The sequence below is a fragment of the Athene cunicularia genome, assembly GCF_003259725.1.
Source record: "Athene cunicularia isolate RWA chromosome 7 unlocalized genomic scaffold, athCun1 chr7_part1, whole genome shotgun sequence".
NCBI lineage: Eukaryota > Metazoa > Chordata > Aves > Strigiformes > Strigidae > Athene > Athene cunicularia.
This window is the reverse complement of record NW_020799107.1, coordinates 32165786-32179260: the sequence shown is the minus strand read 5'-3', so window position 1 is coordinate 32179260 and position 13475 is coordinate 32165786. Positions and strand designations below refer to the sequence as shown.

Sequence of the window (13475 nt, the reverse complement as noted above, 5' to 3'; positions counted from 1 at the left end):
ATTGAGCAACATGAGCGCTTGAATTCTTTCACTGTTGTTTGCTTCTGTTTCTTATTTCTGTTATTATTGCTGGTGAGCCGACCTTCTGAAACGTACATCTCATTTTTCACGATGCGCTGGCAGAGCAAACGCTGCCTCACTTTATTTCGGTAGCAAAGTATTTTAGAGAATAGTTTAAAAAAACAGCCAGTGGTACAGTGACCCAAGATACAAGCCTTCCGGACGGCTGTTTGCGCTGCACAGACTGCTTCTGTAAAAGTATTTAAGTGTTTAAAGTGTTTGACTGCTTAAATGTAACCTCCAGAATCCGAAGTGAGAAACCAACTATTTGCAAGCTTCTATTTTACCATTTTTTAAATCCCTCTCATATAAACACCATGTTAGATATGACTGCCATCATCTGAAGTTAGTGTTGTCTGCTTTAAAATCCCCCGGAGCAGGCGTGTTTGGTTTACAACCCCAATTTCTGGAGGATGCCCTCCTGCCACCGACACGGCGGGTACGCGCTGTTCCCAGCCTCCGCGTGTGCGCGGGTGTGTTACCGGGTGTGTAAATCAGAGCAGCTGCAGCCAGAGCAGCTGCAGGGACACATGTGCTCCTCCGCTGATCTGTTTATGTGGGTGGGTGAGTGCGGTTTGTGTATAGCTGGAGGGTTTCCCTCTTGGAAATTCTGGGATTAATGACACATTAAGCCCTCTCCAATAGAGTGGATTGAAAAGAATGAAAGAAAAAAAAAAAAAAAGAAACAGGCAGGCAGGCTGATGGCTTTTCCTGCAAAGTTTAGTACTTCAAAAGTTAACTTCTAAGCAACTGCAGATGCATGGATAAAATCTATCTTGGACAATATGCAGCAGCCCTTTCCTTTCCATCAGCATCTCCAACTTGTTGCCTACCTCTGTTGGATTCCCTTGTTGGCCATTAGCACAGAGTCAGCTCCATTAGGTAAGGATTTTGTACTTTTTAATTATTTGACAGTCATTTGGGGGATAGAGTTCATGTGTATTTTAAACTGAGTTAATCTTGCTTACATTTACTTTTGAATGTGGGTTAGAGCGATACAGGGCTATTATTAGAAAAAAAGTCTCCAAAATAGAATGAAATTAAAGTTAAAATAAACAACTTATAAGGTAATGAAGGTCACAGTGATAACGAAGCTTGCTTATAGCACACAATGTTTATTGTCCCTTAGAGCACTTTCCTTTTTTTTTTTTTTTAATAAACAAATTACAATAAGATTCTTATTTCCTACTAGAAAAAAAAGTGATTTAAAAGAATATTCATAATGTTTTCCCATAAATGGAATATACAAAATGAACCATAAAAGAAGAAAAAGTTTTAAAATAAGAATCTATTCCTCTAAGGAAAGAAGTATATACAGCATATATCAGAGCAACATTATAGGTTAGTTACTTACACATAAAATAATACACAGCTATACAGGCTCTGGCAATAAAAAGTTCATAAGTAATTTTTCTACTACTGTACACATTAAATGTAAGGCTTGTTTCACTCTAGCACAGAGTTCGAAGAGGACATAGTTTTTACATATGTAGCTTGTTTATACAGCTTTATTAATCTACTGCAGGCATACATTGAAAATCACATTGGACATTCTTCAACTAGTAAAAACAGAGTTAATAAAAATATTGAGAAAAGTGGTAGGACCAGAGCATGGTGCTGTCTGTCTGTGGGGGCACTCCCCCCCCCCCCCCCCTAATGGAAATACTTTGCAATATTTTACAAAATTTAATTCCAGTAGAGTTTCAACTAGTCTTAAAACTGATTGTCAGCCAGCACTCATTAGCTCGGTGAAGATAAAACAATTTAAAGCACTCTTCATTTGAATATCAAAGGATCACCCAGAAAGGTTTGCAGGACTAAACACAAGGCAAATGACTTTATCTCCTTTATCTTCAAACAGTGCCTTTAATTTCTGAAAACTTTTGAAGGGTTGCCAGTTTTATGGAGTGTAGCAGCTACTTATCTAATAGAACAAGCTTTTCATCAAGGGGAAATGACTTTTTAACTCCTAGTAACTAAGTAACTGTATTTGCCACTGTATTTCTGTTACTGAAGGTAATATGTATAGACATACTTATTAAACTGGGAACACAAAACAGGAATTAGGAAATAGCTTTCTGTCTCTTAGGTGATACGGAAGGATTCATAAGGCTTTTTTGTTGTGGTTTTTGGGTTTGGTGTTTGGTTTTTTTTGTTGTTTTGTTTTTGGTTTTTTGGTTTTTTTTTTTCATAATGTGAACTTGAGGTAAAGGAAACTGCTGAAAAAAGTTTACATTCTGACAGATTGTGCTGTGGCATTATAAGGATATTAAAAGAGCCATATGCTGTTTACTTTTGTACTCTAACAAACCTACTAATCCCATAAGAATTTAACTATGAATAAGGAACGTCTGACCAAACAGCTTTTTGCAGATGCCTTATTAAGGAGAAGAAGAAAAAGTCCTTTAAAGACCACGGAATAAATTTATCAACCTCTGCAGTCTTATTTTAGGGAACGAATCTCCCTGTGACTGAGTATATTCTCATTATTTGGGGGTTTTACATCATTTCCTGTGACTGAGAAACATGAAAGGGTTACCAGTAACGTCTGTAGCTGCTTTCTGGTAGATTAAGTAAAGCATCAGGGACAAAAGCAACTCAGTGATTCATAGATGTGGGAGGGCTGACACAACACAGAGCTTGTCAGACTGCTCAGATGAAATTCTGTAAATAAGTCAATCAAAAGAAAAAGACAATAGATTTTATTTTTTTTTTTTTACAGAGGTATTTTAGACAAAAGTATTTATCTTAAAATAGATGGTTGCTTGTAACATCAGCATCGAGATGGAATTGCTCCCCATCCCCTCTGGAGCCTTTTCATAATGTATAATTGAAAAAGTTTATAATTTAGATATGAGCTTCCTGCAAAGGCACCAGCTTCCCTCCAAGCTCATGAAATCCACTGGAGCTTCACTGCAAGGTGTTACTTATATGGCAAAATCAGATACAATTAATTGTTTGCAAGTGGATTTTCCTCAACTCTGAAACACATAAGAAAAAGTTCGAGCATATCCTGAGGTGAAGAAAGAAAAGAGGAAGGATGGTGTCAGGGGAAGGGTAGGTGCCTACAGCCAGCAGGAAAAGACAGTTTATTCTCAAATGGGCCGAATGGTCTAATTTGATTTAAGAAAGTAAATGAGAATAGTCTAGCAAAAATTACTCAGTATGTCTTTCATTTTTATAAACCCTGATCTTGCTTTCACTAGAAGAATGAAATGAAAATCAGAGTATGTAATCTGCTTTGTGTGCTGCCCACAAGCAACCCATGATCTCACCGTGAGCTTCTGCTATAAAATCTGAGTGCCATGGACTTTCTATGCTTTAAGCAAAAATCTTCTGGAAATGAGAGAACATTTCCCCATGAGTATCTCAGAAGGGATATTTCAAACTATTCAGGACCTTTTCTACCCGCTTCATGTATCTACCACAGACGACAAACCGTCCCATCCCTTGGTCAGGTTTCAAACACATCACCCAGGTCCCCAGCTCCAACCACCCTCTGGGTCCCCGAGCACAGGGGGTTGCAGACACCCCCAGGGAAGCCTCTGGCTCCAGGTCTTCTCTCTGTGGAAAGCACAACAGACATTTATAGCACTGTGCAAACAAAAAATACCCTGCTGAATGCTTTCCTGTGGAAGTAAAACCAAGACTCCCTGGCCACGGCAAATAAGCAGTACCAACTCCCAAATGGAGAGGAACAACATTTACGGCATGTTTTTCTCCTGATATTATTTTTAATTATCAAAATCTCTTTACAGCTTAATATTTTATTTCCCTCTTTTTAAAGTTTTTGTCAGCAACAAGTAACCGTCAACATCAAGTAACCCCATTGGCCTCGTGGTCTGGGATTAAGCCAATCCATATTGTTTGAACTAAGAGTGAAATTTGATTTTATCTGATTATGTGTCGTCAAAGTGAAGCTAGCAGGAGGAATTGTACAATGATTTCTGTTTGCTGACAACTTTTTTGTTCCTCTGCTTTTTATCTGAAAGACAACAGGGTTATGCTTACTGCAGGAATAGTTCTTTTGTAAGAAAGGCAAAATTAGGTGGCTGTTGCAGTCTGGGGGTAAGGGAACCTTTTCCACCTCATAGTGAATGTGTTTGTGTATCTCCTGAGTAGTATCAGTATGTCACTGCTGGGTTTTAGGACTTTGAAAACAATCATTAATTTTCATTAGAAGATTAAAGGCAAATGTGTGAGCTACAAATTATTTCCCTGCCAAATATCAAGGTTACACAGGCTTACAAAGTATGTTTGGTGTGAGAGGGCTGCCTTTCTGCTACATCTCAAGGATTTGCCTATTTCCCATTGACCTGACAAATGTGTACACTGTTCAAACTCCTTAACAGCTATTTCTTGCTCTGTGATGTACTAAAATTGAGGATCTTTTTATTAGATGCTGTTCATAACGGTATAGGACATTCACAGCCAAAATGCTTGTTTTAATGGTCCAGTTCCTCAAAGTTATTTTGTCTCCAAATGACAAATCCGAAGAAGTATTGTATACATCTAACTTCCTTTGCAATCGATAGGAGCTGCAAGTAGTCAAGACAAATCAGTGTTTGTTCCTAAATTGACAAGACAAATTGCTGCGGAGAGGAAGCATCATCATTCTGTTTTACAGATGGGATGGAGACGTGAAGTGGCTCAAGGTCATGCAGAAAATCCTTTTGGTGGAGCTGAGATCTGTACTGAGGCCCTGTGAGCCACAACCCAGCCCCATTAACTGCAGCACAACTCATAACTGAAACGAAAGCAAATATAGTAAATAGGAGTGTAATAAAAATGCTGAACCTTTCTCCATCTTCCTTGTAAACTCTGAGGTCAAATGACTACACACACAAACTCAAGGTGACACAAAGTATTGTTGTTGGGCTTAAGACTGCTTAACATATTTTAGATGACCTATACTTGAATTTTCCACCAAATCCCCTTTGACTTCAATCAGGAAAGGATATATTCACTTCCAAAATGTTATCTCTACGTTATCATACAAACACAGTTGAAGAAAATAAGGAAAGGTCATTCCTGCACTAATTTCATTAGAGACATAATTTCTTTTCTGTATGTTCCTACTTCTTCCTAGACCACTACTGTAGCTTGAGAAAACAATTCTGGCTTTGAAAATAGCTCTTTCATTCCAATATATTTCCTCCAATTTTTTTGTGACCTAGTCTTGCTGCTTCAAAAGTCTGAGAATATTGTGAGAAATATCTTTTTTTTTTTTTTTTTTTTTTTTTTTCCACTGGGTTTCTGCTCTACCACTTTGATTAGTTTGTTAGGGAAAGTTCTCAAGGCAGCCAGACTACTGGTTTGTCTGATTTTGTCTGCAAATTTGTTTCTTTGACCTTTTGTAGGTTTGTTCTGATTTTTGGCTGCTTTCTTCCTGGATGAAGTGTCTTTCTTGTCACCTCACAGATGGAGGTTTAGTGTGGGACATTGCTGATGCCCAATCCACTACAAAAAATGGATACTGTCTGTAACAGTTGATTGGCAGCATATATTGCTTGTTTAATGGGTTTTGACTTTTCTTTGAAATAGTGTATTTTACCTTCAGTTATGTCCTTTATTAATTTCATTTTGGCAGCTACACTGTTTGTTTTGCTCTAAATAGAGATTATTTATGGGGAAATCTGAAAAGAAAAGGTGGATTAATTTGAAGAATATTTTTCATCTTACTTCGTAACACCACTAAAACCATGTGTTAGTGCACGCAATTGTTTGTACAGCTTTTCTGGAAAGAGTTTTGTGTGTTAAGCTCTTCGGAGATTTACTTAATGAATGTATGTACTCATTTGCTTCTTTCTGACACATATTATTTTGATTATTCTGACGTCTATTACTTTGATTGCTGTGTTCACACTGCATGGCATCCACAGGGAGCCGCAAGGGAATATTCTACATATTGAAAGGAAAAAAAATTGATTGCCTAATATAGTTGAGGGATTGTAGTAGTCTGCTCTGCTCCTTTTGCTGGTTTTATATTAATTCATCAATTGAGAATGAGTTTATCTTATTCTCCTATTTTGTTCACAAAGCAGCTTCCACAAGCTGGATAGCAATTTATCTGTATACCACAATAATGTAATGCATCTCCTGTGGTAGCTGGAGCATTTTACAACTCAACTGTCCCTTGACAGTTTTGTGTGTTGACAGTTTCAGTAAATGGTCTCTCATGTAGGATCTTGCTAATGCCTCATCAGCTCAGTAGCTCCTGCACTTGCCATGAACTGGTGGATACCCCAACTTTTCATCCTCCTTATGCTAATAAGAAAAGGCATAGCGTTCCCATCCCAGACTCGCAGTCTTACTTTCTCTTCATTTTTTTAAATGGCTAATTAAGTTATGTTTAATTTATCTCAGAAGGTAAAAGTCTATGGAAGAAATCTAGAAGATGATACAGAGAAAAGCGGGTTCTCAGAAATTCCTGAATTAATAGCTCTATAATGAGTTTAATGGTAAATGTGAAGAATGGCTTGGGATCTGAACTAGACCATTTCTTTACAGAAAGAAGCCTGTCTTATGTCAGTTCCTGCTTCTCATCTCCGTTTAAAATTGTGCTTTGCTCATGTTTGTCTGTCATGCAAACTTTTAATGGAATTTTATCTCACTGATTTTCTACAGACCTATATGAAGAGCAAAGGGAGGTCAAACTCAGTCACTACTTTATTTAATAGCTAAGCTAACATTCTGTAGTTCATAATTTAATAATGAAAAATTTCTTTAGAATTAGCATTATTAGGCCTCCCTGAATTAGTCAGATATGTTATTTGTTGATCTGGTCCAGCTACAAGAACAGGCAGATTCGTAAACATCTTTCAGAGATTATTTTTAATAGTCTTCTTTGTCCCTTTCCTCCAATTATTTACTTTTTAATCAACTATGGGTATACTATAAAATTAGTTGACTGTGACTCTGCCTCCCTTAGGAACACAGCATAGATACTTTGATTCATTCAGGCTACCTTACCATCAGCTCTGTTCTCTTCTTAAATGGGCTAGAGGAAAAAAATATGAAAATTCACAGAACCATTTGCTCTGTTTTTTTTATTAGTTGTTAAGATTAGAGCTAGCAACAAAACCATGAAGAGGGTGAAACCTAATTAATTCCTTGTTTTTCTTTTGTGAGAAATACAAAGAAAATGAAGAGGAGGCTCTTTCCTACACCAGTGTGCTTGCAGTTCATTCTTCAAGTGCTAAATGTATGGACATTTCATTTTCCGAGTATATATAAAACAGAATAAAAATACAGGTAAAAGAAAGCTATCCTTTAGTTAGGCCATAGCCAGCCCAGAGCTGTTTTTTTCTCCAGCAGAGTCTTGTAAGTGCCACCCATGCACCATAGCATTCCTGAAGTATTTGGGCTTCTTTTCTCCTATAATATCCCTTAAAAGTCTCACTTGTAATTGTTGAATATTGGAGTCCTTCAGATTCAAATAATTCTGAGTCCTTTGCCTGGACTAGTTATTTCAATTGATCCTGTAAAAGAAATCCCTAATAACTAAACAGTTACACTGGGAAAGCTGGAGTAGCTTGAAGCATTCCCAGTCTGGAGCAAAAATACATTTTGTTCATCCTGGACTCCCTGCGTGGAGATACCCGTGCAGGGAACGGCCTGCCCTGCCCGGTGGGTCAGCGTCTGCCACAACGGTGCCAGGCAGGACCTGCTTCTGGCCACCCAGCACAGCACCAGTGTGATCCTGATCACAGCAACACACAGGAGGGAAGGTTTGATACATCCTTAAGATATCATAGTCATGAATATGGCCATGTAGAAGCACTTGGGCTCGGATGATCCCTGTCCCCAGCTGTGTGCTGTGTGAGGGCATTAGGCTTAAGGATGCTGATGTACTTCAGGATAGCTGGATGTGAGTTGCAAACTATGATCCCAGCACAAGCTATACCTCTCCCAGAGGAATTTTACAACTATTTTCTCCTCTTGGCATGATTGCTGCCTTGCAATACAAATAGCTTGGACATAAATCATAAATCTACTACCCACTCCCATTTCTTCACTTCTTCCTTTTTCATATTTTCCAGTAACTATCTTAGTCATGAAAATCACCTGCAGTTATTCCTGTTGCTTCATAATGTCTGTTATCCAGCCATATCCTGGGCTGCATCAAGAGAAGTGTGACCAACAGGTCGAGGGAGGTGATTCTCCCCCTCTACACTGCTCTCATGAGACCCTGCCTAGAGTACTGCGTCCAGCTCTGGGGCCCCCAACATAAGAAGGATGAAGGAAACGGACCTGCTCTACCAGGTCCAGAAGAGGCCATGAAGATGCTCAAGGGGCTGGAGCACCCCCAGTGAGGACAGGCTGAGAGAGTTGGGGGGTTCAGCTGGAGAAGAGAAGGCTGGGGAGACCTTAGAGAGGCCTCCCAGGGCTGAAAGGGGCTGCAGGGAAGATGGGGAGAGAGTCTTGATCAGGGGTGTAGGGATAGGATGAGGGGTAATGGTTTTATCCTGAAAGGGGGTAGATTTAGAATATAAGAAGATAGATATAAGAGGTAGAAGATATAGAAGACAATATAGATATAGAATATAGAAGATAGATATAGAAGGTAGATATAAGAAATTCTTCCCTGTGAGGGGGGCGAGTCCCTGGCACAAGTTGCCCAGAGAAGCTGTGGCTGCCCCCTCCCTGGAAGGGTTCAAGGCCAGGTTGGACGGGGATTTGGGCAACCTGGGCTAGTGGAAGGTGACCCTGCCCATGGCAGAGGGGTGGAGCTAGGTGAGCTTTAAGGTTCCTTCCAACCCAAACCATTCTGTGATTCTGTGATTTCTTGTGTTTGCTATCACCTATACTCTTTGCATGGGTATGCAGACACTTTCTCTTAATACACTCCTGACAATATTATTCATCTACTGTTTCAAAACAACATTCTCTTCCGTCTTAAGTCTGAGCTTGGAGATTGCCTTCTGAGAATACCAAGCGTCCTCATGAAGTGCCAACAGAACACAAGGGGACCTGGTGAGCTGTGCCTGGCCAAGCCTGTGCAGCTCCCAAGGGCCCTGGCACAGAAGTATTCACAAGGTCAAAAAACTGCGCTGGAAGGAACTTTACCACTCAGGCTGGTGGCAGAGACACTAAATAGTACTTGTATATGCAACGATGATCTGGAAAACAAGTTGTCTCCCAAAAATCTGGGTTTTGTGATGGTACTGGATGTTATGTTCTTAAGACCCTTGACGCAGACAACTTTCTTCTGGCTTCTTTTAATCAGGTTTGCTGAAAAATCCTCCCCTGGTGGTGAAGCACAGGCTTTCTGAAAGACCCTTTGGTGAGGTTCTGAGATTTAAAACCTTGTAGCTGGTCAGCACACAGGGATCAAGTATGTCTTTCACAGCCTTAAACTATATTAATACTGATGTTGCTTTCAAGGGCCTAAACAGAACAACAAGCTAGAAAGTTGCAATCCTGGGAAGGGTAGCACTTGGGCCCCATATGTACATAAGCATAGGAAACACCATTTTGGCCACCACTGTTACCACTGCTTCATTATCACTAAAATTAGTGATGCAGAAATGCTGCAAGAAAAGTTATGATGGTTTCAAAAAAATACACCATACAAATCCACCCATTAAGTGGGATTTTTGCCTCTGAATTCCATCAGGGGCTCACGGCTCTAACAGCCGAACTCTGATCTTATCTGCACAACAGTTTATAGACTATATGACTTTCCAAAGATAACCTACTTCAGGTTGAGTAACTGCTGTTGATCCGCACAGGAAGGTTTTTTTTCTCTGTCTGATTGCTTTAACAATTGAAAACAATTAAAAATTTACTTTCCCACTGAGACAGAGCTGGGAAAAATCTGAAGTGCTAACTGATAGCCTGATATTTTGTTAATCACTTCTGACAGAAAAGATGTTGTGTTTTAGGATAGAAGAGCTGGATCAATCTCTTCTGTCACAGACAAGTGCCCTCAGAACCGGTCTATCGATTATGCCGGAGAGAATATCTTTAGATCTCTTATTTGAATTGTTTCACTTTCTATTAGTAATTAAATACATCTGGGAATAAGAGCTTCAGTGTCAGTCTCCCATGTGTTCGTCTACTGTAAAGGTATAAATAAGTGCAATGAACAGCAGGTTCATTCATTCTAGGGTGTAATGTATAAAAAAAAAAAAAAAAAAAAAAAGCAGTTCCAGTACGGAGTTAGACAGACTGATCATTCAGTTGATCAATACATGTTTTTTGGTTAAAACCATACACCCAAATGCATGAGCCTCCCTAAGATGAAACCTGTACCCCCAAAAAAAGTAGAGTCTTTTCAATACTTACACATTTCTATGAAAACTTCCATTAACAGCATATAAAATAATCAGCACTTAAAATTCCTGACCAGCTGTAACCCAAGGATATATTTTTTAAAAGAATGAACGAGCTAAATAAAACGGGCAGTAAATTTCAATATTAGTAATGATACTTGTTTGCAAGTCCCGACAATAGAGGAAGGAATGATTTATGTTCATTTGTGCTTATGAAGCCATGTTCTAACACAATGTTTTTCAACCATTTTTTTTTTTAATCAAAGGCCCTTTTCTGCAAAAAGAAAGCTACGGAATATCCTGTATCCCCTATCGTTTTATGTTATAAAGAGGGCAGAAGGGAATTGGATAATTTACATTAAAAAAAGCAAGATTAAGTGAACTTAATTTTTGCTTTACAAAAATCATAATTTTACCGAAAGCAAAGAAATCCTTAATTTGGAAGGTTCTGGTGAAGGTCTTGAAGCTGGGGGCAGCAGGTGCACAGCAGACAAAGAGGGATATTTCTGAGTAAATCCGCACGAAGGGCTGGGGGCTGCTGCACTGTTTGTTACAGGAACTGAAATCTGATGTCTGAAGAGCCCTCATAGCTTAAATAATATTTCAGCCTATAAGATATGCCTGGGAACATGCATCCTCTAACACCAGAGGGTTTGAGCAAGGGGCTGGTGAGGCGTTCCCCGCCCCCATGCAGTGCAGGTGGCTGGGGGTAGGAAGGGCTGCTCCGGGTCTTGCTCCATACCAATATCTAATAACTTCTTCAAGGCCACAAGATTATTCCTTCTCCTTAAAGCCACCTTCATTTCCTAAAGTGTTGTCTAGCCCTAAAGTGCGCTGTTAAGCTGCTGCCATGTTTTTCCATTCTGGTAGAAATTATTGTTCTATATAGTTTGATTTTAAGAGTGCATTCTGGCATCCATTTGGGGAAAAGGCACTATATAAAAGCAAAATCAATACAAGGGACAGTTATATTTCCTGAGCTTTTTCATTAGCTATAAAATATATACATTCAAGGGGGAAACAATGTCAGTTTAAGCTAGAGTGAAAGAGGACAAGACAAATCACAGAAGAATATGCATGAATGTGAACTGGCAGGAGTGTGAACTATGGAGCTTTGCTGGGCACAGGCAGAACTCTGCTCTCGCTACATCCAAATGCTCCTGCAAGACACTGACCTCTCCTGTGACAGGCAGCAAGACACTGGAAAAATACAGAAATATACATACTTTGGTAAATGAGGTGTTTCCTGACTGGTTCTCAGTTTTTTGTTAAAACCAGACTGACCGTTGGCTGAATATTCACCGGGAAACTTTGCCTTTGCTCAGCACTACAGACTAATAGAAGAGCAATAAAGTAGTGCTGAGACAAATTCCTCCTCAAATCCCCATTGAACTCCACCCATGATGTCCTTGTTCTTTTCTCCCAAAGTAGACTAAGATATTTTTCTTGCTCCCTGAGCAGGCTGCCCTTTCAGGCATCCTTGGATAAGCCTCTCATAACCTCATGCCATATATTTTCTAAGATTTGCAAGCACAGAGCTGGAGCAAATTCTGAACAACTGTAACCTATATTTCTACAATTATAAACTTAGGGATATTGCAGTGAAATTTTAGCAAAATGAAATCATTACTGCTTTGTTTAAGCCTGCCTGAAAAATTAAAATTCATACTGCTATATTAGCCAGTATTCTAACAAAGGTTACTAAACCATAAGAGCAGGCATCTTATTTTAGCTTAGAGTTTCAAATCACAGTGTCTTTTCAGTATCAGCATGCAATTATGTGAGTGAGAAATTGCACACAAGCCTTTTTTTTTTTCCCTCTTTTTTAACATGGGCCTTCTATAATGGCATTTTCATTAGTAGGAAATACCTGTCGTCTGTAGAAAAATAATTTGTCTTGGTTTTTGAAAGCTAAATTATCCCCTCTAAAAGATTAGCTGAAAAACACTGTATAAATTTATAAGCATTCCAGATTAAATACAAAGTTTTGCTTCTTTCTGGTGACCCCTAGTGATCTATTCTGTGAGAGAGTTCAAGAGTGAACCCAACAAGTTATTTATTTCTGAAGCTCAGATAAGGCATCTGGAAGATTTTATCAGTGTGATTTTGCCACTAGCCCATAGTTCAGGGAACTGGGAAATAAAGGCCCAGAAAACTCATCAGTGTGTCATTGTTCATTTGAAACCCAAGTCAAGCTGTGAAGGAACATGTGAGCTGACAATAACAGACAGCACCAAATAGCAGAACAGCATTTGTAGGAGAGCCACCGCGTAAAATTGGTCCCTTGAGTTTAACATACCACTTATATTACGCGATTACCATGCAGAAGCTTTATGTATATATTCTCATGTTTTTCTTTTCACCTTACGGTCTCACTTTCGTTATTCACAGAAACTCCATCCTGTCTTGGCTTCTGTTAGGGCTCTCAGTGAGGTAAGAGAGTGAAGCAAACCAGAACTGAGCTGCAAAACTAGGGAAAAAGTACCCATTAAGTGGAATTTCATTTTTGTTATCACAGATATCTGGTATACAGATCCAAGCTTCTTTCAAACCCATTTCATAGAATAATGGAATCATTTAGATTGGAAAAGACCTTCAAGATCATCAAGTCCAACTGTTAACCCAGCACTGCCAAGTCCACCCCTAAACCATGTCCTTAGTGCCACATCTACACATCTTTTACATTCCTTCAGAGATGGTGACTCCACCACTTCCCTGGGCAGCTGCTTCCAATGCTTGACAACCCTTTTGTTGAAGAAATTTTTCCTGATATCCAATCTAAACCGCCTCTGGTGCATCCTGAGGCCATTTCCTCTTGTCCTATTGCTTCTTACTTGAGAAAAGAGATCAACCTCCACCTCACTACACCCTCCTTTCGGGTAGTTGTAGAGAGTGATAAGGTCTCCCCTGAGGCTCCTTTTCTCCACACTAAACACCCCCAGTTCCCTCAGCTGCTCCTCATAAGACTTGTGCTCTAGACCCTGCACCAGCGTCACTGCCCTGCTTTGGATGTGCTCCAGCACCTCAGTGACTTTCCTGTAGTGAGGTGCCCAAACCTGAACACAGTAATGGATGCGTGGCCTCACCAGTGCTGAGTACAGGGGGAGTCCTGCCGGTCACACTATTTCTGACACAAGC

General features: G+C 39.5%; 1 protein-coding gene across 1 annotated transcript in view; it reads left to right on the top strand.

The window, feature by feature from the left end:
- Window positions 1-845: 845 nt before the first annotated feature.
- The window catches only part of LOC113482230 (von Willebrand factor D and EGF domain-containing protein-like), a 184612-nt gene continuing 171982 nt past the window's right edge, over window positions 846-13475 (top strand). Inside the window, exon 1 of the mRNA XM_026852691.1 lies at window positions 846-942. Coding sequence (XP_026708492.1) covers window positions 846-942 — 97 coding nt within the window. The remainder of the gene's footprint in view (window positions 943-13475) is intronic.